This window comes from Loxodonta africana, chromosome 2 (genome assembly GCF_030014295.1).
Source record: "Loxodonta africana isolate mLoxAfr1 chromosome 2, mLoxAfr1.hap2, whole genome shotgun sequence".
NCBI classification, from domain to species: domain Eukaryota; kingdom Metazoa; phylum Chordata; class Mammalia; order Proboscidea; family Elephantidae; genus Loxodonta; species Loxodonta africana.
The window spans coordinates 223708487-223735693 of record NC_087343.1 but is presented as its reverse complement, the minus strand read 5'-3'; the positions used below and the strand labels follow the sequence as shown (position 1 = coordinate 223735693).

Here is a 27207-nt window from a genome sequence, read left to right as displayed (position 1 = left end):
GGAGATGGTGGACTATAAGGCTGGAAAGATGCCGTCCTCCTGGGGAGCCTGGGGTGCCCCGGAACAAGACTGGTGGTTTTACATAGTGGCTTTCTGAGAAGAGGAGGGCTGTGCGGTTGCTAAAATGATCAAAGGCTGGAGGCCAAGAGATTAAGGAGGAGGCTATTTCCAGAGTTCAGTAAGGGGACAGAGGTTGGAAGGAAAGCATGAGGGCCCCTGGGCAGGAGTGTCAGATGACTGGATGTGGGGACAAGGGAAAAGGGAGGAAGATTACAGGGAAGCCAGGAGAAGGGGGTCCATTTATGAATGAGAGTGTGAGTGTACTCGTGTGCGTGTGTGTGTGAGTGTGTGCAGCTCCATTTGGGACACCCGAGTTGGAGGCCCTTGGAAGACCCCGAAGCTGTTGGGACTCACGTCGGGAGTCGAGAAGGGGTGTCAGTGCTTGGGGGACGTCGGTGTGGACATGCATCTGCAAAGAGGTCGGAGCTGATTCCTCGAGAGTGGCGGGGATGTTTACAAACACGGGAAAAGTTGTCGGCGGACACCCCCCTGGACTGCCAGCACCCAAGGTTCAAAAGTACAGAAAAATAAAAAGGAGCGGGCCGAGGCCTCGAGGGACCCCTGGACCGAGGAGTGGACGTGGGGGGACAGAGCGCTCAGCGCCGGGCCAGCGGGAAGCCCTCCCAAGAGCGGGCCGCGCGCCTCCTGCGCCTGTGCCATGGGGCCGAACTCTAAAGGCGGCGCCTCCACCGCAGCTTCATGCCCACTGCGCTGAGCCGCAGGTCAACATGATCTGGGGACCAGGGACAAGGGCCCAGGTTACAGAGGGCGGGGGCGCCGGGGGCGCAGCCTGTTACCGACCCGCTTCGGGCTCCGTCCCCGGGGCGCGCGCCCCGCCCGCCACCTCCTCTTCCCGGCGGCGATTGGCGGACGCGCCCTTCCGTTGCTAGGACAGCATCCTATGGCTGTCACGGGCTCCTCCCGCGCCTTGTCTTCTTGTTGCTATGACAACAGCGGGCGGCTGTCATTGGCTCCTCCCTGGGCCTTCAGCCCTGTCCCTTCCCTCTCCCCTCTCACCCTCCCAGGCCTGGTGGGAGGCGGGGCTGGCTGCATCTCCCAGGCAACGGCGGACGCGGTGGTGCTGGCTGCTGGGTCCCCCGGGATAGAGACCCAGAGGCGGCAGCGGCGGCGGCAGGGACCCGGGCTGGGGCGAGGCCATGTCGGATCTGGGCTCGGAGGAGTTGGAGGAGGAGGGAGAGAATGATATTGGGGTGAGAGCTCCGGGGGACGGAGGGGTTGCCCGGAGGCCGGTTCCAAGAGCGGAGAGGGTGGAGACCAGGGGACCTGAACCACAATCCCCAGGCAGCCCAGCCAGGGGCAAGGACCGCGCCGGCCACACTGGGCGCTGCGTCTTGGAAGTGGTTGTGAAAGATGAAACGTTATGACCTCCAGTTGCCACATCCCTCCCTCCCACTGGCGCAGTCCTCTTCCTCTCTGAAAGGCGAAGTTTCCAGGTCAAAGGCTTGGGGAGCTCCCCCTTCCCCGTTAGCCCCCATGGAGGCAATTTCTTTGGGTGTCCTGAGTTCCCAAGTTCCAGCTGTCATACTATCCTTGAATCAGTCATTTCTGTATCTGAGCTTGGCACACCAGGACTAAGAGGATGAAGGAAACCTGCCCCTTGGCAGCCTCCAGGAAGTGCAGAGAGGATCCTGGCTCAGAGATATTACTGAGATACTGTTGTTAGGTGCCCTGGAGTCGTTCCTGACTCATAACGACCTTATGTATAACAGAATGAAATGTTGCTCTGTCCTACATCATCCTCACAATGGCTGTTATATTTGAGCCCCTTTGTGCAGCCACTGTGTCAATCTGTCGCGTTGAGGGCCTTCCTCTTTTTCACTGGCCTTCTACTTTACCAAGCATGATATCCTTCTCCAGGGATTGGTCCCTCCTGATAACATGTCCGAAGTAAGTGAGATGAAGTCTTGCCATCCTTGCTTCTAAGGAGCAAATTAAACAAACAAAAAAAACCTTGAACCCATTACCGTCAAGTTGATTCCGACTCATAGTGACCCTATAGGACAGAGTAGAACTGCCCCCATAGGGTTTCCAAGAAGCACCTGGTGGGCTCGAACTGCCTGCCTTTTGGTGAGCAGACATAGCTCTTAACCACTATGCCACCTGGGTTTCCAAGAGCAAATTGCTACCTGAGGTATTGCTATGTAGGCCAAGACTCACATGTGCTTTCTTCAGTCCAGCCTGAACTGACCGAGTTATTGGAATTGTTCCTTGGTTTTAGGCATTAGGGAAATGGAACATTCTCTGGGAGAAGGGAAGAGTTTCCTGCCTCCCTACTTCTCTCCCCTGGAGATGCTTGAGTTTATTTGTTTTTAAATTGTGGTCAATATATACGTAACAAAACGTTTGGCATTTCAACATGCTTGCCATGTATCACTCAATGACATTGTGTTCAGCGTGTTGTGCAATCATCAATGTCACCTGATTTCAAAGTTTTTCATCACCCTTAATGGAAGCTCAGTGTCCCTGAAGCAGTGAGCCCTCCTTTTCCCTCTCCTGCCCACCCACCCCTGGTAACCACTAATGAACGTGGGTCTCTATTCACTTGCCTATTCTAGATATTTCATGTAAGTGGAATTATACAATATTTGTCCTTTTGTGACTGACTTTTTGACTTATCACTTGAGTATTTTAAACCACTCTTTGTAGCAGGGTAGGCTTATTCCTTCTGCTTTTCAGTGGAGCCCAGGCGTGGGGTTTGAACATCAGCTGCATGTATGCAGCTGGGGAGATCTGAATGGCATGAATGGTTAAGTGCTCAACTCCTAGCCAAGTGATTGGCAGTTCCACCCCATGCAGAGGTGCCTCAGAAGACAGACCTGAAATCTACTTCCGGAAGGTCACATTCTTGAAAATCCAATGGAGAAGTTCTACTCTGCACATATGGGGTCACCATGAGTCAGAATTGACTTGACGACAAATAACAAAAACTTCTTTTTGGTCCTGTGGTTGGTAGTGTGCCTGATCCAGAGCCAGCTCTCTAGAGCTTCCACTCAAGCAAGGAGATCAAAAGTGGACCCACATGAGAGTGCTAGGTTATGACTAAGGGTGACCCAAGAAAGGGAAGAGCATCCTACAATGATCAAGTACTCTCCCATTATGCAATGGCTTTTGCTCCCCCCTGTAGACTGATAACTCCCTCATCTTTATATGCAGACCAGCTCTCTCACATGAAATCCAGACCCATACGACTGCTGCAGACACTACCACTTGGGTGTCGTTGGGTTGTTGAGACTTTGTGATGGCTTCTCATGGCCCAATAACTACCCTCCTTCCTGATAACATATCTTAGATGGAACTACCCTGGCTTTCTCCTCCAGCTCCATTTTCCACAGGACCTTAAAGCAGCTCCAGCCACTTCCTTCACTCTGTGCCCTCCACTCATCCTTCAGGGAAGCCTGCTGTAGCTGACCACTGCCTCTTTGCATCCCTATGGAGCCCTCTGCTGACATCCCTGCCCCACAGGTCACGTGGCTGCAGCTGCCCTCTCTCTGTGCTCCCTACCACTCTGGAACCTCCTGGAGGACAGAGACCTCGTCTTCCTCCTGCCACATGCTGAGAACATGTTTCCTGGTACTGGGCCTCTGAAGCAGTCACACGTGCTTGTCATACAGCCAAGGATGCAGATGTGAGGTGTCCTGGAGAGATCACGCAACCAGAAGCCATCTGACTTCTAGCCTCAGCTTGTCACAGCCAGCTGGGTAGCTTGCTGTCCTTGGGATGGCGGGACTGTATATAAGAGAGGCCTACTGAGGCTAACTTGAAGGACTTTTTACTAAAATGGTGCAGAAAAACTCAAGGATATGCAAAGAAAAACCTCAATATCCAAAACAGCTCTGGAGGCCTCTGCTGCTGGGGTTTGGGGGTCTTTCTTCCCACAGCTAGATGGTTTCCACGTTCATTAGTGTGATTAAGAAAAACCCAAAGTGCTTATTAATCAGTGGGGAGTGGAAGCCTTAGAATCTGCATGGAAACAACAAGCCTGGGGAACACACACACGCACACACATGCACACACACACATGCACACACACATATGCCCAGGCCTGCATACCCTGTTCTAGAGCCTAGCCAGTAATGCATCCCATCTCTATAAATCTCAGTCAATGATTGGACATTGAACGTTGGTGGCCCAGTTGATTGGCTTTCCTGGGTGAAGAGTCCTCCTCTAGACCATGCTCTAAGAGTTGATAGACAAGTGGCATGATCAGACAGAGCTGGACCACAGCAGGGCCCTGAAAAATGTGTGGACTCCAGGTCACATTGTGTCATTAAGTGGCGAAGGGTCAAATTGGAGAGGTTGATTGAAATCAGATAATGGAGAATTCTGGGGACCCAACTAAATAGTTCAGATTTTATTCTGTCAGCACTAGAAAGCCTGTTGGGGGTTGCAGGCAGTGAGAATGGATGTGACCTGGACAAGCTGGAATTTTAGGAAGCTCATCCTGGCAGGAGTGGCTAGTTTGAAAGGAGAAGAAACTTGAGGCATTGTGTAGAACTTTCTTTGCGGTGGCCTCAAACTTAGGACGTGAGCAGCTTGGAGCCCCTTCTTACTTGTGGGTTAGGACTGACAGTGCTACTGAAGTTCCTCCAGGGGGTGATAGTGAGGCAATTTAGAGCTCCAGCTTTGGAGTCCCCCAGTTCTGGGCTCAAACCCTGGCTCTACCATTCATAAGCTGAGTGTTGTTGGGACATCAACCTTTCTGAGCCTCAAGTTCCTTAACTGTGAAATGGGGGGTAATACTAATATCTGCTTCATTGTTGTTGCTAGCTGCCCCCGAGTTGGCCCCGACTCATGGCCAACAGAAAGGAAGGAAATGATGTCTGGTCCTGTGCCATCCTATGATTGGTTGGGGATCAGACCATTGTAATCCATAGGATTATCATTGGCTGATTTTTGGAAGTAGATAGCCAGGCCTTTCTTCCTAGTCCATCTTAGCCTGGACGCTCTACCAAAACCTGTTCAGCATCATAGCAATGTGATGCCTCCACTGATGAATGTGTGGTGGCTGCTCATGAGGCACTTTGGCTGGGAATCAAAGACGGGTCTCTCACTTGGGAGGCGAGAACTCTACCACTAAACCACCTATTATATCTACTTTTTTTCCCCCAGTTGGCATAGAGTCAGCCTCGACTCATGGCTACCCAATGTGTGTCAGAGTTGAATTGTACTCCATAACATTCTCAATGGATTTTTCAGAAGTAGATCGCTAGGCCTTTCTTCCAAGGCTCCTCAGGGTGAACTCAAACCTCCAAACTTTTGTTTAGCAGCTGAGCACACTAACTGTTTGCACCACCAGGTAACTTGAGTTAACCTCCCCTCCCCAAAGCAAAAATCCATTGCCATGGAGTTGATGCAATTCAATTCTGACTAATAGTGACCATGTAGGATAGAGTAGACCTGCCCTATAGGGTTTCCAAGGAGTGGCTGGTGGATTCAAACTGCCAACTTTTTGGTTAGCAGCCAAACTCCTAAACACTGGGCCACCAGGACATTAAAGGACCCTTTTTGGGACCCTATTTTTTTTTTTTAGAGTCCAGTTTACTTCTCAGCTCCTCCCTCCTGCCATCCGCCTCCCATTGGAACTTCCTCAAAGTGTAAAGCTGACTTATGGACACAGACAGTCCAGGGCATTTGCATTTCAAGTCCTGGATTGTCAGAGGAAACAAATAGGGAAGGTATTTGTGTGGGCTCGGACCTGTTCCACCAGCATATGCCATTTCAAGCACCTTCCTATAAAGAACACTCCTCAGAGTACCTAGTATTTTGCACAAATCAGTTGATTTTGCTTACAGTGTAGAGGATTATCATAACGAATTGTAAACTAGATGTTGGAAGGAGGGCAGCTCCCATCAAGGGAAACTACTAGTTGTGGGACCTTGGACCAATGCTTCTTCTCACCCAGGCCTGGTCACACACTTCCCCTGTAAGACAAGGAGAGTTTTACATGGTGCAGAGAAATATGAGGATTCCATTGTATGTTGTTATTAGGTGCCATTGAGTGGATTCCAACTCGTAGCAACCCTGTGAACAACAGAATGAAATACTGCCCAGTCCTGTACCATCCTCACATATGTTGCTATGTTAGCCTATTGTTGCAGCCACTATGTCAATCCATCTCATCGATGGTCTTCCTCTTTTTCGCTGAATCTCTACCAAGAGTGATGTCCTTCTCCAGGGGCTGGTCCCCCCTGATAACATGTCCAAAGTACATGAGACCAAGTCTCACCATCCTCACTTCTAAGGAGCGTTCTGGCTGTACTTCTTCCAAGACAGATTTGTCCGTTCTTCTAGTGGTCCATGGTATAGTCAATATTCTTCACCAACACCATAGTTCCAATGCATCAATGTATATAAAAAAAAATAGTATTTATAAAATGCATTCCACCTGAGGAGTGCTTAAGAAATGACGGCTGTAACTATCTCAATTTCTTTCCCCAGGAATATGAGGGGGAACGGAATGATGCAGGTGAACGGCATGGGAACGGGAAAGCCAGACTGCCCAATGGGGATACCTACGAAGGGAAGTACGAATTCGGCAAAAGACACGGCCAGGTAAGAACCACGGCTTGAGCAGGGGGGTTTCTCTTTAGTTTGGTTTTAAATCTATTAGCAAGTGGGATGTTTAAGAATGATACGAATTACATAATCGATGTGTTTCAGGGGACCTACAAATTTAAAAATGGTGCTCGCTACATTGGAGAATATTTCAAAAATAAAAAGCATGGTCAAGGCACTTTTATATACCCAGATGGATCCCGATACGAAGGTAAAACGTTAGGCCGAACCAGTTTTTTGTTTTTTTGTGTTGCAAATGTTTTTTCTTTTGTGATCAAACTTGTCTGTGGATGCTGAAGTATGAGAGAGGGTTTAAAGTTCTCCAGATTAGCCAGTCATTCAACAAACTGTGTTTTTAGGTTCACAGGCTGGGCAAAGAAGGCAGGCTACCTTTTAATTAATTAATCCACAATGGGAAATAGGGCTGTCCCTGTACCAGCACATTGTCTCCTGTGAGTCAATTTGCTGGGGAGCAAGTGACAAGAGAGGCTTTTAGGTGACCACAGACCTGGGAGATGGTTGGATCATGCGTTTAGAGAGCTGGAATCGACTCAATCACGGTGGAGTTTTGGGTACCATTCGTCAGGAGTCCCTGGTGGTGCAAATGGTTAACATCTCAGCTGCTAAGCAAAAGGTTGGAGGTTCAAGTCCACCCAGAGGCACCTCAGAAGAAAGGCCTCGCGATCTACTTCCAAAAAATCAGCCACTGAAAACCCTGTGGAGCCCAGTTCTACTCTGACACACACGGGGTCGCCATGAGTCAGAACCGACTTGGTGGCAACTGGTGTTTTACCATTCATCTCCTTTAAGTTCTTTTTGCAATGTTCCAGTTCTTTCTTTAAATTTTACTGTACTTTAGGTGAAAGTTTACAGCACAAATTAGTTTCTCATTCAAAAATTTATACACTGATTGTTTAGTGACATTGGTTCCAATCCCCACATTGTGTCAGCACCCTGCCCATTTCCCTTTCTGCCCTGGGTTTCCTGTGTCCATTCGTCCAGTTTTCCTCTCCCTTCCTGCCTTCTTGTCTTTGCTTTTGGGCAGATGTTACCTATTTGGTCTCATACACTTGACTGAACTAAGAAGCACGTTCCTCACGTGTGTTATTGTTTGTTTTATAGGCCTGTCTAATCTTTGGCTATAAGGTGGACTTTGGGAGTGGCTTCAGTTCTGAGTTAGCAGGGTTCGAGGGCCCTAGTCTTGGGGCTTCCTCCAGTCTCTCCAGTGTGTGTCTGTGGATTTGAATTTTGTTCTACATTTTTCTCCTGCTCTGTCCAGGACCCTCTATTGTGATCCCTGTGAGAGCAGTTGGTGGTGGTAACTGGGTACCATCTAGTTCTTCTGGGCTCAGGCTGGTAGAGGCTGTGGGTCATGTGGTCCATTTGTCCTTTGGGCTAATATGTTCCTTGTATCTTTGGTTTTCTTCATTCTTCTTTGCTCCAGAAGGGATGGGAGCAATAGATGTATCTTAAATGGCCGCTTGCCAGCTTTTGAGACCCCAGATGTTACTCACCAAGGTAGGATGTAGAACATTTTCTTTGTGAACTATGTTATGCTATTGACCTAGATGTTGCCTGAGACTATGGTCTCTAGACCTCAGCCCCAGTAACTCAGTCCCTCAAGGTGTTTGGATGTGTCTAGGAAGCTTCTATGACTTTGCCTTTGTCAAGTGTGCTGATTTCCCCTGTATTGTGTGTTGTCTTTCCCTTCACCAAAGTTAACACTTATCTACTATCTAGCCAGCAATTTTCCCTCCACACCCCTCCTCTCCCTTGTAACCATCAAAGATTTTTTTTTCTGTGTGTAAACCTATTCTTGTGTTTTTATAATAGTGGTCTCATACAATATTTGTCCTTTCATGATTGAATTATTTCACTCAGCATAATGCCCTCCAAATTCATCCATATTGGGAGATGTTTTGCAGATTCATCATTTTTCTTTATCGCTGCGTAGTATTCCATTGTGTGTGTGTACCATAATTTGCTTATCCATTCATCTGTTGATTGGCACTGAGGTTGTTTCCATCTTTTTGCTATTGTGACTAGTGCTGCAATGGACAGTGTTCCATTTCTGACCAACCCCTCTTCTTATGAACACGTTGTTTCTTTAGATCCAGCGGTTCCTTCCATGAAGTCTTCTGGTCTGGGAGACATTCCACCTTGCCCAGCTGGCTTTTCCTGTCTCTACCACAATTCCTTACATGCCAATTGCATGTCTCAGGAGGATCTTTGTTTCCTTATTTCCAACACCTCACTGCTGCCCCCATGCATACAGTCACCTGATGTGACTCAAATGTTCATTGAACCCCAAGGAGGTACCAAGGGAGAGAGGTTCTGAGCCTGGGAAAAGATGAGAGATAGAAATATATATTTTTCAAGTTAAATGCAAATTTGAAATAACAGTATAAAGTTCCTAAAAAACATGCACTTCAGAAAAGGATACCTGACTCGTGGCTGTTAAAGATCTGCCCAGGAGGTGGCCTTTCTCTGAATCATCTTCCTCAGTTGTACAGAGTTTACTGTGGTGGCCTTGTGATCTGCTGAGCAGAGTCTCTGTCATGGATTGAATTGTGTCCCCTCCCAAAATATGTGTCAACTTGGCTAGGCCATGATTCCCAGTATCGTGTGGTTGTCCTCCATTTTGTGATTGTAATTTTATTTTGTGTTAGTTATCTAGTGCTGCTATAACAAAAATACCACAAGTGGGTGGCTTTAACAAACAGAAGTTTATTTTCTCACAGTAAAGTCCAAATTCAGGGTGTCAGCTCCAGGGGAAGGCTTCTCTCTCTGTCTGTCGCCCTTCCCATTGGACTAGCTGCTTCTCTGCATAGGGACCCTGGGTCCAAAGGATTTGCTGTACTCCCGGTACTGCTTTATTGATGGTATGAGAGTCCCTCTGTCTCTCTGTTAGCTCCTCTCTTTTATATCTCAAAAGAGATTGCCTCAAGACACAATCTAGTCTGGTAGATTGAGTATTGCCTCACCAACACAACTGCCACCCATCCTCCCTCATTAACATCATAGAGGCAGGATTTACAACATGTAGGAAAAACACAATACTGAGAATCATGGCCCAGCCAAGTTGATACCCACAGTTTTTTAGGGGGACACAATTCAACCCATGACATATGTTAAAGAGGATTAGGGTGGGATTGTAACACCCTTATTAAAGTCACATCCCTGATCCAATATAAAGGGAGTTTCCCTGGGGTGTGGCTTGCACCACACTTTACTTTACAGGAGATAAAAGGAAAGGGAAGCAAGCAGAGAGTGGGGACCTCAAACCACCAAGAAAGAAGCACTAGGAACAGAGCATATCCTTTGGACCCGAGGTTCTTGGGCAGAGAAGCTCCTGGACCACAGGAAGATTGATGACAAGGGCCTTCCTCCAGAGCTGACAGAGAGAAGAAAGCCTTCCCCTGGAGCTGGTGCCCTGAATTTGGACTTGTAGCCTACTTGGCTGTGAGAGAATAAATTTCTCTTTGTTAAAGCCATCCAATTGTGGTATTTCTGTTACAGCAGAACTAGATGACCAAGACAGTCTCTAACAAGTTTTATGTGAAGCAGATCAAGGCCCTTTTTAAAAGTTTGTCCACCAGGCCTTATCTGTTGCCGTTGAGTTGATTTTGACTCATAGTGACTCTATAGAACAGTACAGAACTTCCCCACAGGGTTTCCAAGGCTGTAATCTTTATGGAAACAGACTGTCACACCTTTCTCCCTTGGAGCGGCTGGTGCATCTGAACCGCCGACCTTTCAGTTAGCAGCCCAGTGCTTAACCACTGCACCACCGCACTAGTCCTTACTGACTTGAAATTTAATGTCCTTGCCATTTCACTTTTGCAAATTTTCTTCAAAATGCTTAGTGTATTTTTCTCGTCCTGTTGCTACCCTGGAGACCAGCCCACATGGCCAACAGAATGGGGATGTCATAATTTTGTCACAGACATTTAGGGATAAATCAAGTGATGTGAAAGTTTCAGACAAGGTCTCCTGGCCCCAAGGGTGTGCTGGTGCTGGCTCACACTAGCTCACAAGGGCTCATTCTGTGCTGCTTTTCCCAGTTCTGTAGGTAGTTTGAAATTGGCCAATGCTACTAATCAGGACAGCGCCTTCTCTTCCTCCGCCTCCTCCTCCTTCCTTCTACTCCTTCTTTTCCTCTACCTCCTGCCCTTTTTCCTCCTCCCCCTCCTTCTTCCTCTCTGTTTGGGTAACTGGTTTACCAGCACACCATTGCCCAGAGATCCAGACAAGATTTCTGCACATTCTGTATATCCTCACGGCCAGTTCTATAGTCAAGTCTGCTTTCAGTGAATCGGTTCCATTTTGGAATTCTTCATCCCTCTTAATCACGTTGTTCTATCTCATATCACATCATAGAACCCTGTCCACCCTACTTCTCTTTATGAGGTTTTGGTAAACGTGACTTTTTTTTTCCCTGAAATATTATCTAGTCTTTGAATCATCTAGTGTAGCCCTTTTTGTGGCCTTACATTATATCTTGCTGATCACACACGTGTCTGACTCTCCTCCCAGCCTGAGCGCAGGCTCCTTGAGGACTTCCACCATTATCTGTAGAGCTGTATGTAAGAGGGGGAGCCCTGGTGGCACAGTAGCCAAGAGCTCGGCTGCTAACAAAAAGGTCTGCAGTTTGAATCCACCAGCCACTTCTTGGAAACCCTATGGGGCAGTTCTACTGTGTTCTATAGGATTGCTATGAGTTGGAATCAATACAATGACAATGGGTTTAGTTTATTTTTTAATTTTTTTTCTGTATGAGGATGGCGCAGGACCGGGCAGTGTTTTGTTCTGTTTTACATAGGGTTGCTATAGGTCAGAACCGACTCAAAGGCATCTGATAACAACAACGTCTAAATATCTCACGGAGGGCTCAGGACATCGTGGGTGCTGAATAAATATTAGACTGATTTGGGGAAATGTGTAGAAACTCCCTTTTGTAGATAAATGTTGGAGTTTATTCACGTAAAAACATATTGCTTGGGTAATTAACATTTTTTTTGGCATGTTGTATATCTTTATAAGAAGGGGATCTGGGTTTTTTTTTTTTTTTAGGTAAGCCTAAAGCTTATACAAGTTTTGGGGGCCCTCTTTAGGACAAAAAAAAAAAAAAGGGTATAAAGTTGACATAAAAGTGACTTTTTATTTGTAATGATAAAAGAAATAAAAACAAATAAAAAATCTAAAAATCCTGCAAACATCACAAAATCCAAGAAAGTAACCTAAGAGTTTCATTAATGCCTGACAGACCTCTGGAATATCCTCTCCCTTACCTCTGTAAGCTAATACTCTTTGAATGTCTCTCTATATGACAACAACGTTAAAATATCATTTTCTATTTATAGCCCTGGTGGCACAATGGTTAAGCGCACAGCTGCCAACTAAAGGTTGGCGGTTTGAACCCAGTTAGCAGCTCTGTGGGAGACAGACCTGTTGATCTGCTCCTAAATATTACAGCCTAGAAAACTCTGTGGGGCAGTCACGGGTTTATTATGCCCTCAGTTCTCAGAGACAGGAGGCACAGCACGCCATGATGCAGGCCACATGGCGGGGTGGGGGGGGGGGTGGACCTGGGGACAAGGTAACCGAAGCTGGAATTGTGGGAGAGAGAGCTCAGGTATGGCAACCAGGTTGGAGCTATCTTGGTTTTGCGGGCTCCCTGGGAATGGGGCATTTTGAATCATTCTGCAGGCTCAGGGGGCAGAGGGGGCTGTTCCTAGTTGTTGGGTACCTAGCTCTGGGGTGATTAGGCTGGGTGCATAGTGGCCCAGGAGTGTGAAAACCTGGTAAGGGTTGCAGCTGGAGAACAGACTTAATCCCCTGCTCAAGAATGGGAATGGACTGGCTTCCAGCCATGGTCTCAAAACAGGATCAGGACAGCATTTCAAGAAAATGGTATCACACCTTGTCTTCCTTGTACCTGTTGCCATCAAGTCAATTCCACTGACTCATAATGACCCTATAGGACAGAGTAGAACTGCTCCATAGGGTTTCCAAGCAGCAGCTGGTGGATTCGAACTGCCTACCTTTTGTTTAGCAGGCGAGCTCTTAAGCACTGCACCAACAGAGCTCCATCCTTATTGTAGAAGGTGTGTCATAAATTTCGTGATATCTTTGCCAATTTTAGCACTTCAAGTCAACGAGACATTAGCACGCACCTGTATGGAGGTGAGTGGTAAGGCCTACTCAGCAAGGGACGAGTCCCAGCAGAGGTGCGGGGTGGCAATGGCATGCCGTCCAGGTGCATGGAGGTAGTGTGTAGGTGGGGCAGCTAGACTGCATAAGTGTGTGGGAACCAGACAGGAAATAGGCTGAAATGCTGGCATGTGGCCAGGGATGGACTGTCAAGCCTTAAAGTCAAAGGACCAAAGCCATGGTCCTGGATCACATGAACATAATGGAACGTGGTGCTGGGATCATGGCAGCAGACAGAGTCAGACGAACCTGGCTTTGGATCCTTGCTCTGCTGTTGATCAGCTTGCGGAACCTGCTGTCAGTACACACAGGAGATAGGGCCCACATACATACACCTCACCAGACCTGCACCAGGTGGCTTCCCACTCAGCCCTCCCTTAACTAGCTCCCTAAATGGCCATGACCACTCCATGCCATCCAGCGCGAGAGGAAGGGGACACAGGGAAATCAGAGTGGAAAGAGACAATGGCCTTTGCCCTTGAACTTAAAATCTCTCTCTTCTTGCCCCGCTAAAACCAATGACTGTTCTGCAGGGAACACAACAAAGAACCCCTGAGAGAGCAGGAGAACAGTGGGATGTAGGCCTCAAATTCTGGTAAGAAGACCAGACTTAATGGTCTGAGACTTGAAGGACCCTGGTGGTCATGGCCCCCAGACCTTCTGTTGGCCCAAGACAGGAACCATTCCCAAAGCCAACTCTAGACAGGGATTGGATTGGACTATAAGATAGAAAATGATACCGGTGAGGAATGAACTCCTTGGCTCAAGTAGATACATGAGACTGTGTGGGCAGCTCCTGCCTGGAGAGGAGATGTGAAGGCTGAGGGGGCCAGAAGCTGGCAGAATGGACATGGAAATACAGGGTGGAGAGAAGGAGTGTGTTGTCTCATTAGGGGGAGAGCAACTAGGAGTATATAGCAAGGTGTATATAAATTTTTGTATGAGAGACTGGCTTGATTCGTAAGCTTTCACCTAAAGCACAATAAAAATTAAAAAAAGAAAAAAAAAAAAAAACTCTTCTGCAACATTTCCAAAGCTGTCTGATCCTGCGAGCATTTTGTTAGAGCATGCTTGAGGCCTGGAAGTGGAAGCTTCTCTAGCTTTATGGCGAACTTGCGTCTGCTGTCGTTCTGGCCCAGGGACATGGTTGGGCAGCACTCCCTTTTCTCACCTGGGCTGTGTCGTGTCATCCCTTTCAGGAGAGTGGGCAGATGACCAGAGACATGGCCACGGTGTGTACTACTACATCAACAATGACACCTACACAGGAGAGTGGTACTCTCACCAAAGGTTTGGTTTCCATCTTTAGCCTGGTACATTGATTCACGTGATAAGAATAAGACGATGATGGCCCTTATTTGGGAGTCCCTGGATGGTGCAAACGGTGAACACGCTCAGCTGCTAACTGAAAGGTTGGAGGTGTGAGTCCACCAAAGGCACCTGGGAAGTAAGGTCTGGCAATCTGCTTCCGAAAAATCAGCCATTGAAAAACCTGATGGAGCACTGTTCTACTCTGACACACATGGAGGAGTCACCATGAGTCAGAGTGGACTCAGTGGCCACTAACAGCGATAACCTGTACACGTGATTGTTTACACTTATTAAGAAACAGGCCCATGACAAAAGCCCATTTGTGCATTCTGCCGGGCACTGCAGAACCTTCTGCGGTTCAAGGCAAGCCTGCTGGATTATACCTCCCTGAGCCTGTGTGGACAGTGGGCCCTCAGCACTGTGTGCCCTTGTCTGCCCTCAGTGGGGCAGCCCACAGGCACATGGGTTCAGCACCCGTGAGCACCGGAGCCTGAAGGCATGGGAGAACCACAGCTCCCAGTGGCACCGCTTCTTCCTCAAGGGAAGGCTGATGCTCAGGAAGGCTGTCTCTGTCCCAAGGGCGATGCCCGTCCTTTGGGTGGGCATCTGTTAGCGTTGCTCCACGCTTGGGCACACCAAGCAGGAGGCGTCTTCAGATACAGAAACCAAACAGCCAGCGTGTAAGCCTGCTCAATTTACATGTCTGTGCTATAAATCGCGACGGTTTTCACTATGGTGGAACAAAATGTCAACATGCTCCTTATCTTGACCAGGCATGGGCAAGGCACCTATTTCTATGCAGAGACGGGCAGCAAGTATGTCGGCACCTGGGTGAACGGACAGCAGGAGGGTGCAGCCGAGCTTATCCACCTGAACCACAGATACCAGGGCAAGTTCTTGAACAAAAACGTAAGTCAGTGGGAAGCTACGGTTGCCGATGCAATACACAATGCCCCCTTCCCCCAGGTAGTGAAAATCTCTGGGTGTAAAATACCCAACACTCAGGGAGCCCTCTCCTGTCTCCTCCAAACACAGGGAACACACAGCCACGCCTCGCTTTGAGAAATCCTGCTTCAGGCTCTGTTACCCACAGAGCAGCAGAGTGGGGAATGGAGGGACCTGGCCTCTAACTCAGAAGGAGTTCTGATTGTCTTTCAGCGGTGTCTTTCACAAGGGGGCGGCTTAGCCTCTCCTGCCTTTGTTCCTTCTTACCGGTCAATCAATATGAAACTACTGAATGTTTCTTGCAGTTCAGCATGTAGGTGTTTCGGCATTCTTTTACCTTTAGGGGGTGCTGCTAGAGCCCGGTGGAGGGAGACCCACAAACCCTTTCCTCCTGCTGCAGGCCAGCGGCCCCCTCTGGGCAGTGGTGGGATTTTGGGGTACACAGGGGATAGGTCTGCTTTCCAGCTCACAGAACCCATGACTGGTCTCTTCTGTCTGAAGGACTTCATGACTTTGCTTGCCCTTCTTGTACAGGGCCCTAGTGTGATGCAGAGAAACCCTGGATAATTCAGAACCTACAGCACAGGCATTTGTGGATTGAGAGGGGACTCCCTGAGGAAAGACTTTGCTGAGCAAATTAATAGTGTTCATGTTAGAAGTTGACATAGGGAACATTTAACTGAAGGAAGTCTTTTCAGACTTCTCTTAAAACCCAATTTTCATTTACATAGAATTTATGTCTTAATTGTAGATTCTACTTTCCATCTTCATGAAAACAACATACTGTCCTCAAATCTATATAATGTATATGTAAGTCCCAGCAGAATTCCTACGGGCGTTTTTTGGGAATGGGAAGCTGGAGGAGGGGACGAGAACTTGACAACGGTTAATCCAGAAGAATTAATAAGGTCACTTATGTAACAATGATTATGAGGATGGCCCAGGACCAGGCAGTGTTTCATTACACAGGATTGCATTGAGTCGGAACCAACTCAACAGCACCTAACAACAACATGTACAGCCAAAAACCTCATGGGATTTCGTTTCTTGGTTTGGATGTTTTGGGTCATGGTTTCATGGGGCATCCTATTAAGGTGTTTAGTGCTTCTGTTCTACCTCCTAGTCAGTTGCATAGCTGTGGGGTCTTAACAGCTTGCAAGTGGCCATCCAAAGAACAATAATTGGTCTCTATTCACCTGGAGCAACAGAGGAAGAAGGAGCGTCAGGACTGGGAGGAGAATATGGAATGTGTGGCTAATTGTCTCCGTCTGCCATTAGACCAGAAGAACTGGATGGTGCCCAGCTGCCATTACTGATGATTTTGATCAAAGATTCCATAGAAAAATCCTGATCAAAAGGGGGAAAATGCAGAATAGAATTTCAAATTCTCATGGACTTCAGACTTTCTGGAGCCAAGGCGGCTGGATGATCCCCTGAGACTATTGCCCTGAGATAATCTTTAAAACTTAAACCAAAAATATCTCCTAAAGTCTCCTTGGAAACCCTGGTGGCATAGCAGTTAAGTGTTGGGCTGCTAACTGAAAGGTTGGCAGTTTGAATCTACCAGGCACCCCTTGGAAATCCTATGGGGTAGTTCTACTCTGCCTTATAGGGTTGTTATGAGTCAGAACTGACTTGACCTCAACAGGTTTGGTTTTCAGTTTTTAAAGTCTTCTTAAAACCAAACAATGGTTTACTTTAACTAGTAAAAAATGCTTGCCTTTAGCATTATGTTCCTTTAAGAAGTATCTATAATTGATGCCTCTGAATTACGGTGTTGGTGAAGAGTATTGAATATACCGTTGACTGCCAGAAGAATGAACAAATCTGTCTTGGAAGGAGTACAGCCAGAATGCTCATTAGAATTGAGGATGGCAAGACTTTGTCTCACACACTTTGGACATGTTGTCAGGAAGGACCAGTCCCTGGAGAAGGAGATTATCTTAGGCTGGGTTCTCTAGAGAAACAAAACCAGTAAAGTGTATAGTCAAAGAAATGACTCATGCAGGTGTAGAGACTGGAACATCCCAAGTCCGTGGGTCAGGTGGAAGCTTCTCCTGGTTCACGTAGCCGCAGGTGCTGGTGAACCCAAGATCAGCAGGTCAGAGAGCAGAGTTCTTGCTTACAGGCTACGAAGGTCAATGAATCTCAAGATCTGCAGGCAAGACCGCAGGTAAGCTGCTAGCTCAAGTCCCAAGAACCGGAGGTCAGATGAACAGGAACCAGCTCCCGGATCCAGAGCGAGCAAAACGCCATGAGCCTTGCCAAGCTGTCCACTTATATTAGATGCAGGCCACAAGCCCAAGGAAACTCCCTTTCAACTGACTGGCTACTCACAGCAGATCCCACCAGGGGGGTGATCACAATGTCAAACGACTGCCAAACCACTGAGAATCATGGCCTGCCCAAGTTGACACACAGTCTTACCCATCACAGACATCATCCTTGGTGGAGTAGAGGGTCAGTGAAAAAGAGGAAGACCATTAACCAGATGGACTGGCACAGTGGCTGCAACAACAGGCTCAGGTATAGCAACGATTGTGAGGATGGCACAGGACTGGGCAGTATTTTGTTCTGTTGTACGTAGGGTCACTACGAGTCAGAACTGACTTGATGGCACCTAATAACAACCACGGAAACCCTGGTGGTGTAGTGGTTAAGTGCTACAGCTACTAATCAGAAGGTTGGCAGTTAAAATCCACCAAGCGCTTCACGGAAACTCTATGGGGCAGTTCTACCCTGTCCTCTAGGGTTGCTATGAGTCAGAATCGACTCGATGGCAACGGGTTTTTTTCAGAACAACAACCACGTATGGGATCGAAGTGACAGCAACAACTCAAAAGATTAGATAGGAACCTTAGGTGGCAGTGAGTTTATGTTAATGGGGGAGAAACAATTCAGAAAATGAGGGTGAGAATGGCTGTACAATGTGAAGAATATAATCAATGTCATTGAATTGCACATGTAGAAATTGCTGAATAGGTGTGTGATTTGCTGTGTATAGTAACAACAACAACAAATAAAATAACGTAAAAAAAATTAGTAAGTGCAAACAGCCTTGACTAATCAGAAAAATAAAAATAGAGGCTTTGTTCTACTAATTATTCAAAAGCTTCAGTGTTGTATGAATAATACATGAGTACATCCCAACTGTAAAACTTTAGAACAACTGAGCCTTCCCTTCCCTCCCTTTTCTTTCCAGCTCTCCTTCCTTTCTCCCTTTTTCTTCTCCAGCCCTTGGGGATGGATCCTCCCACACATCCTTCTGTGCATCCTGCATGCACACTTAGACATACATCTTATACAGAATTATGGTTTGGGGTTTCAATTACATAAATAGGATCCCACTATATTGGGAAGGTCCTAGGTGATGCAAATGGTTTGTGCTCAACTGCTAACCTAAAGATCAGCAGTTCAAACCCAGCATGTGGTACCATGGAAGAAAGGCCTGATGATCTGCTTCCATTAAGATTACAGCTCAGAAAACCCTATGGAGCAGTTCTACTGTGTAACACATGGGGCCACCAGGAGCCTGAATTGACACCATGGCAATCAACAACAAAAACGACTATATCGGCACACAAGCATATACACAAAGATACATCTTTATCTTTGTCTACATTTGGAAATATTTATGTAGGCTGTGGAGATGTGGAATCGCAGGACATATGAGCATGGATATTTTAAACGGTGACTGACACTGCCAAACTGTCCTCAACCGCAGCTTTAATTTACACTCTCACCCGAGAATCTGAGAGCCTCTTTCTCACTTATCCTCACCAACACTGGATATTGCATTAGTCTTTAACATGTTTTTTCAAGTCTGATGAGGAAAAGTCCTATCTCATTGTTTTCCTAGGCATCTCCCCGTGAGGACACGCATCTCTTCACACTTGCATTGCTATCTCGTGTTTCTTCCTCAGAGAATTACCTGTTCACATCCTGATCTGACAAGGTATAAGACATACTATATTGTTGCTGGAGCCCTGGTGGTGCAGTGGTTAAGAGCTCAGCTGCTACCAAAAGGTCAGCAGTTGGAATTCATCAGCTGCTCCTTGGAAACCCTATGGGGCAGTTCTACTCTGTCCTTTAGGGTTGTTATGAGTTGGACTCACTCGACAGCAATGGGTTTGGTTTTGGTATGTTGTTGTTACTGCCACTGAGTTGGCCCTGACTCGTGGTGACCCCATGTACAGTGAAGTGAAATGCTGACCAGTCCCGTGCCATCTCCATGATTGGCTGTGGATTGGACCATTGTGATCCACCAGATTTTCACTGGCTGATTTTCACAAGTAGATCTCCAGGTCCTTCTTTCTAGTCTATCTTAGCCCGGAAGCTCTGCCGAAACCTGTTCAACGTCATAGCAACATGCAAGTTTTCACTGACAGATGGGTGGTGGCTGTACCTGAGGAGCCTTGGCTGAGAATTGAACCTGGGTCTCCCGTATAGAAGGCAAGGATCCTATGGCTGAACCACCACTGTTTATACAGTAAAGCTTCAATAATTAAAACAGTGTGATACGGGGATAGAAATATAAAAATGAATGAAGCACATTAGAAAGTCCCAAGACATCTGAGTATATGAAATAATTTAGCCTTTGGTGAGGCTGTGATTTCAAATTAGTGGCAAAATGATGGAAGAGTCAAGAAATGGTGCAGGGGCAGCTTGATAACCATTTGGGAGAAAAAGCAAATCAGCACCCTCTATGAGTTTCCTAGGGCTGCTGTAACAAAAGCTGGTGACTTAAAACAACAGAAATTCATTCTCTCATAGTTTTGGAGGCCATAAGTTGGAAATCAATTTCACTGGGCTGAAATCAGGGTGTCACTGGGGCCATACTCTCTCCAGATGCCCTAGGGGAGAATCCATTCCTTGTCCCTTCTGGCTTCTGGAGGCTCTAGGCATTCCTTGGCTTGTGGCTGCATCACTCCAATCTCACATTGCCTCCTTCTCGACCATCCATGACAACTTCCTATGCCTCCTTTCTGTAAGGATATCTGTTATTATGAATTAAAGTGTGTTCCCTCCAAAATACCTGTTGGAATTCCAACTCCTACGCCTGTGGATGTGATCCTGTTTGGAAACAGGGTTTTCTTGGTATAGGGTCCCTATGAATCAGAACTGACTTGACAGCAGTGGGTTTTGGCAATGGGTTTTTTATGTGAGTTAGACTATACCCAAGTCAAGTGGGTTCTAAATTTAATCACTTCTGAGTTATAAAAGGAGCCAGTTAGATTAGACAGAGAGATATGCATACCTGGGGGGGAAGACAGATGCCTGTGAGGATCATCTACAAGCCAAGGGATCAAGGAATGCTCTGAGCTACCAGCAAGGAAAGAGCTGACTGGGTGGAGACCCAGATTTGGACTTTTACTTCCAGAGCGGTGAGGAAACAAATTCCTGTTCTTTACAACCCTCCACTTGTGGTGTATGTATTACAGAAACCCTATGAGACCAAGACACATCTGACAGCATTTAGAGTCCACCTGGATAATCCAGAATAATCTTTCCATCTCACGATCCTTAACCCCATCTGCAAAGTCCACCCACCTCCTTTTTTATTTTGTCATAGATAGGTTCCAGGAATTAGGATGTCGATGTCTCTTTGGGGGACATTGTTCACTCTACCATAGATCTGTTCTGCAGCACATAGATGAAGAGGATTTCTAGAAAGTAAAGATTTAAATGTCAACAAGGAAACCAAATGTAGAAGAAAATGTAGCTAAATATTGGCTGACCTCGAAATGGGGAAAGAGAACTTAAACAGGAACATAAACGCCAAATTGATAGGTTAAAAAAAAAAAAAAAACCCAAACCCGTTGCCATCGAGTCAATTCTGACTCATAGCGACAGGTTTTACTTTCTTTAAAAATAACCTCTTAGACTGGAAGGACCCCAGTGGTCATAGCCCCCAGACCTTCTGTTGGTCCAGGACAGGAACCATTCCCGAAGCCAACTCTTCAGACAAGGATTGGACTGGACAATGGGTTGGAGAGGGATGCTGGTGAGGAGTGAGCTTCTCGGATCGGGTGGACACTTGAGACTATGTTGGCGTCTTCTGCCTGGAGGGGAGATGAGAGGGTAGAGGAGGTTAGAACCTGGAGAAATGGACACAAAAAGAGAGAGTGGAGGGAGAGAGTGGGTTGTCTCATTGGGGGGAGAGTAATTGGGAGTGTGTAGCAAGGTGTATATGGGTTTTTGTGTGAGAGACTGACTTGATTTGTAGACTTTCACTTAAAGCACAATAAAAATTATTAAAAAAAAAAACCTCTTAAAGGATAGAGAATGTTGTAAAGAAAGGAATGACAAATGGGGTAGAATAATTGCAACATTTAATATATAAAGCTCTTATATAAATCAGTGAGATTTGAGTGGCCAAAGATATTGAAAAATTGACCTGACTAATAATTTGCAAGATGTGACTGAAAATGGTGAGATCCCATTTTTTTTTTTTTTATCTTTAAAAACAAGTAAAGGTGAAGAGGGTGCTAATACCCAGGAAGAATAAAAGTTTGAGACTATTGGGGCTCTGAGCACTGTCGTAGGAACGAAAATTATTACAGGCTCATTCTGATCAAAATATATATATACTTTTGTCCAGAAATTCTATGTCTGAAAATTTGCACTAAGGAAAATATGAAGGGTATGTGTCATGGATTGAATTGTGTCCCCCCAGAATATCTGTCAACTTGGCTGGGTCATGATTCCCTTGTATGACTGTCTACCATTTTACCTTTTGGTATGATTTCCCTATGTGTTATAAATCCTATCACTATGATGTAGTAAGATGGATTAGCTGCAGTTATATTGATGAGGTCTACAAGACTAGGTAGTGTCTTAAGCCAATCTCTTTTGAGATATAAAAGAGAGAAGTGAGTAGAGAGACATGGGGAACTCATACCACCAGAAAGAAGCACCAGGAGCAGAGTGCGTCCTTTGGACCCGGGGTTCCTATGCAAAGAAGCTCCTAGTCCAGGGGAAGATTGACGAGAGAAGGACCTTCCTCCAGAGCCGACAGAGAGAGAAAGTCTTCCTCTGGAGCTGACTCCCAGAATTTGTATTTCTAGCCTACTAGACTGTGAGGAAATAAATTTCTCTTCGTTAAAACCGTCCACTTGTGGTATTTCTGTTATAACAGCTCTAGATGACTAAGACAATATGCATAAAGATATAACTCAGAGTATATTTATATAGCATTCCTTGTCAAAGAAAATTATTAGCATACTAAGTATCAGTAATAGTAAATTATAATTCGCAGATGAAATAAAATACCAGGTGGGTAACTGGTGCTGTGGAAGAATATTATAAACACGGATAGTCATTCATGGCATATTTCTAAGTAAAAATGGAGTCCAAGTCAGTATGTGTAGTTATGATGTGGATTTTTGTTTAAAAAATTCTATGTTCTAGAAAGAAGATATCAAGAAATATAACAAAATGTTAGAAGCAGTCTATCTCTAGTAAGTTTGCCTGTGGGTGTGGACTCATTAAAATTTTTAGAATCAATGCATCACTTTTCTAAAGAGAAAAACATTGTGAAGGATTTAAATAATAAACAAAACAGGACATGCTGTCGTTGACATGTTGTTGTGTGCATGTTGTCCATTTCGACTCACAGCAACCGTACATGACAGAGTAGGACAGCCCCATAGGGTTTCCTGGGCTGTTATCTTTTCTCCTGCGAAGCCATTGGTGGGTTCAAACAACTGACCTTTTGGTTAGCAGCCAACTGCTTTAACTATTGTACCACGAGTTCTCCTAAACAGGACCTATACTTTGCAACTTTGTTAGTTATTAGTTCATCAGGCATTTTTAAATCCATGTGGGACTCTACTCAATTGTACGATTTTGGGTAAGTTTTATTGTGGTAACATTTATCGTTTATTTGATGTTGGGTGTTGACATGATGGAGTATCTCTTGGTTTCTCTTCCTCGTAGCCCGTTGGCCCTGGAAAGTATGTGTTTGACATTGGATGTGAACAGCACGGTGAATATCGGTTAACAGATGTGGTAAGATGCAGAGTGTATATCACTTCCTACATTCATATGTGAAAGAGCCATCCCATTATAACGCTTCTATAAGGTTAGAGGTGATTAGAATAAAAAGTATACCAACTCTTGGGAACTTTTGCTTTTTTGTTTTCCTTCTTTATTTGCATGTATTAGTAAAGAATTCAATTGCTAGAACTAAACCACATCATTTCAAAGGTATTGCTGAAGTCAACATGAACCGTCTAATCATGAGTCGGGGAGTTATGGACAATACAAAGTTCCCAGGTGGTGCAAACAGTTTTTGCTCAGCTTCTATCCTGAGGGTTGGTGGTTCAAACCCACCCAGCTGTGCCGTGGAAGAAAGACCTGGCTATCTGCTTCCATAAAGATTACAGCCAAGAAAACCGTGTAGAGCAGTTCTACTCTGTAACACATGGGGCTCTGTGAGTTGGAACTGACTGAACAGCACTGGGTTTTTTTTTTTTTTTTTGAAGTCTTATAAATGACAATTGAAATGTGTAACACAATGTAATGTGTAACATAGTGAAATGTGTAACACAGCGTCACCACAATCCATGCAATAACTGCTAGATTTCAGGGGTGTGTCTCGAAAGACCCATTTCCAGCCCTACATTAGACAGTTGGCAATCGGTCTTTTTACTGAATAGTGTCATCAAAGTGCTAAAACACAACTCCAAACCTGTCCCTTTCTCCTTCACTTCTAATATTGCAGACTGGGTTTGTGCCAACGTTACTAAGCTCATATTTTTAAACTTAAAATAGGAAAGAGGTGAAGAGGAAGAGGAGGAGGAAGCGTTAATAGCTGTCGTTCCCAAATGGAAAGCTACCAAAATCACAGAGTTGGCCCTGTGGACGCCGAGGCTCCCTGAGGAGCTGCCACCTGCAGACACATTGCCTGGGCAAGAAGAGGTCATGGGGGCCGAGGGTACGTGCGTCTCCAGGCTCGCTGGGAACAGACTCTGGGGGGATTTGTGTGCAAGGTGTTTATTAGGGTGAGCCTTTGGGATCAGCGTGCGAGAGGCAACAGATACTTCCAGGGAGGGGAGAGGGGGGAAGAAGCAGGGCTGATTGGGTGCAGATTGCAGGCCCTCTACCACCTTGGGAGACTCGCTGGGCAGGTCTGGGGATAGAACATTCATTTCCCCTACCTTGATCAGTGGTTGGGCTGCCCAAGTACAGCGTGGCCTTGGGCACAGGCGCTGACAGCAGCTGGTGACAAGTCTTCCCTTCAAGAAGGACCTGGAGCAATTCTCTGGGGCCATCATTATGCTCTCTGAGTTGTTCAAGTGCCAGGTAACGTCAGCAAGCTTATACTGGGTAGGATTCTTTCCGTTGCAAGTGAAGGAAAGCCAACTCAATTTGGCCTAAGTAAAATGATGATGATGGTATTTGTTGGTTCATTTAACTGCAAAGCTCAGGGTGGAGACAGCCCCGGGCTTGGCTGGGCCAGGTCTCTGAATGGAGTCCTAGCTCCCCTCCGCTCTGCTGGGGTCCACTTGCAGCCGTCCTTTTCCCTCTGGAGGAGGACAGGAATGGTTGCCACGTTACCATCTAGTCAACTTGTGAACCCCACGGGCAGAGGGTTCCTCTTTCTCAATATTTTCACTAACCCCCTGGAATTAGCTTTATTGGACCAGCTTGGGTTTGAGTCGGAATTGACTCGACAGCACTGGGTTTGTTCTTTGTTTTTGTTTTTTTAGGGGGGTACATGCACCTCCTGAACCATTCAGGGGAACAGGGGATGGGTGCTCTGCCTGCCAGGCTAGGCTAGAGCTGGTGGGGGGCAGGGGCGGGGGAGGGGGAACTTAAGATGGGAGGTCGCCCCCAAAGGGAAAGCACAGGGCTGCTGTCAGGAGGAAGAAGAGCCGGGGCTGGACAGGCAGCACTGCGCAGGCCTGTGGTCTACCTTTACTGGTTTGCTCAGTTTTATCGCCCTCTGGTGGTGCAGTGGCAGGTCGGCAGTTTGAATCCACCAGGTGCTCTTTGGAAACCCCCTATGGGGCAGTTCTACTCTGTCCTAAAGGGTCGCTATGAGTTGGAATCAACTTAATGGCACCAGTGTTTTTTTTTTTTTTTTTTTGTATTTCATAGGTCCCTGGGTCATGAGAAACGCTTGCACTCTAACCTAAAGATTGGTTCAAACCTGTCTGATGCCTTGGAAGAAAGGCCTGGCAATCTGCTTTCATAAAGGGTACAGCCAAGAAAACCCTATGGCGCACAGTTCTACTCTGTAACACATGGAGTTTAGCCATGAGTTGGAATCAACTCGACAGCAATGGGTTTGGTTTTGTTTTTGGTTGTCTTTCAGGGGGAGAGCCTGGGGACGACATCCAGCTGCTGACAGACTTTTCTGAGGGCGAGAATGAATCTTTAAGGGCCATCGATGAGGATGGAGACACCATCAGGGAGGAGGGCCAGGACTACAGCAGGGACGAGTTCCGATATGACATGGACCAGGGTGAGGACGAGGGTGAGGGGAGCGTAAGCGAGGGTCTCCTCACACCGTGTGATGAGGCAGCCTGGAGCAAGGCTGTCCTAGGTCAGGCCCGGGGACTTGAGAGGGATTCTGAAGATCCACTATGAACTCACGTGGAATCCGTATCAGAAGGGTACTTCTCTCTTAAATACCCCTGCAAACCTGTTGACTCCAGCAGGGAACCACCCACATTTGATGCCTACTCTTCTCTCTGTGGAGCCCTGGTAGTGCAGTGCTTAAGAGCTATGGCTGCTAACCAAAAGGTCTGTGGTGCAAATCCACCAGCTGCTCTTTGGAAGCCCTATGGGGCAGTTCTACTCTGTCCTGTAGGGTCACCACAAGTTGGAATCAACTCCCCAACAACGGGTTTGAACAGGTTTGGTTCTTTCTGTCCCTTGCTAATCTCCGTTTTGACCTCAGGGCAAAAGTTCAGTTAGAAATCAGTAACACCGCTTTGCTTGATTACATCGTTTTTACTGTGGCCAACCCTTTTTTTTTTTTTTTACATTGTGTTATTGTGTTTAAGTCAAAGTTTACAAATCAAGTCAGTGTCTCATACAAAACCTTATATACACCTTGCTATGTGTTCCTTGGGTATGTGTTCCTAGTTGCTCTCCCCCTAATGAGACAGCATATTCCTTCTCTCCATCCTGTATTCCCCATGTCCATTCAGTCAGCTTCTGCCCTCTTCTGCCTTCTCATCTCCCCTCCAGGCAGGAGTTGCCGACATAGTCTCATGTGTCTACTTGAGCCAAGAAGGTCGCTCCTCACCAGTATCATTTTCTATCTTGTAGTCCAGTCCAGTCCCTGTCTGAAGAGTTGGCTTTGGGAATGATTCCTGTCCTGGGCTAACAGAAGGTCTGGGGACCATGACTTCTGGGATCCTTCTAGTCTCAGTCAGACCATTAAGTCTGGTCTTTTTATGAGAATTTGGGGTCTGCATCCCACTGCTCTCCTGCTCCCTCAGGATTTCTCTGTTGAGCCTGCTTCTTCAGGGGTTCTCTGTTGAGTTCCCTGTCAGGGCAGTCATTGGTTATAGCTGGGCACCGTCTAGTTCTTCCGGTCTCAGGCTGATGTAGTCTCTGGTTTATGTGGCCCTTTCTGTCTCTTGGGCTCATAATTATCTTGTGTATTTGGTGTTCTTCATTCTCCTTTGGTCCAGGCAAGTTGAGACCAGTTGATGTATCTTAGATGGCTGCTTGCTGTGGCCCACTCTTAGGGGCATGATGGAGGACTCGGTGTTGCAATGAACCTAGAAGCTTTGGCCCCCACCAAACCATGGAGCCCAGGTTTGACCTCAGGTCCAACCGAAGCTTTGGTTCCTGGAAGCTTTAAAAACCTTTCCTCAGAGAGATGATTCACTTCTTCAATTCAGTTTCTTTTTTTTTAATAATTTTTAATGAGCTTTAAGTGAACGTTTACAAATCAAGTCAGTCTGTCACGTATAAGGTTATATACACCTTACTCCATACTCCCACTTACTCTCCCCCTAATGAGTCAGCCCTTCTGGTCTCTCCTTTCATAACAATTTTGCCAGTTTCTAACTCTCTCTACCCTCCCATCTCCCCTCCAGACAGGAGATGCCAACATAGTCTCAAGTGTCCACCTGATAC

The 27207-nt window shown here is 46.5% G+C and overlaps 1 protein-coding gene across 1 annotated transcript; it reads left to right on the top strand.

Annotated features, from left to right (window-relative positions):
• Positions 1-1217: 1217 nt before the first annotated feature.
• RSPH1 (radial spoke head component 1) lies at positions 1218-26070 on the top strand. The gene is made up of 8 exons (XM_064279500.1): positions 1218-1271; positions 6520-6633; positions 6742-6847; positions 14049-14139; positions 14934-15069; positions 23044-23115; positions 23881-24043; positions 25427-26070. Exons 1-8 carry the CDS (start codon positions 1218-1220, stop codon positions 25699-25701), a joined length of 1011 nt encoding a protein of 336 aa, XP_064135570.1. The 3' UTR covers positions 25702-26070.
• Positions 26071-27207: the final 1137 nt, after the last annotated feature.

Coding starts and splice junctions, on each gene's coding strand:
- RSPH1 (XM_064279500.1), top strand. CDS start 1,218: ATGTCGGATCTGGGCTCGGAGGAGTTGGAGGAGGAGGGAGAGAATGAT. Junction 6,634..6,741: donor TCGGCAAAAGACACGGCCAG/GTAAGAACCACG, acceptor GATGTGTTTCAG/GGGACCTACAAATTTAAAAA. Junction 15,070..23,043: donor GCAAGTTCTTGAACAAAAAC/GTAAGTCAGTGG, acceptor TCTTCCTCGTAG/CCCGTTGGCCCTGGAAAGTA.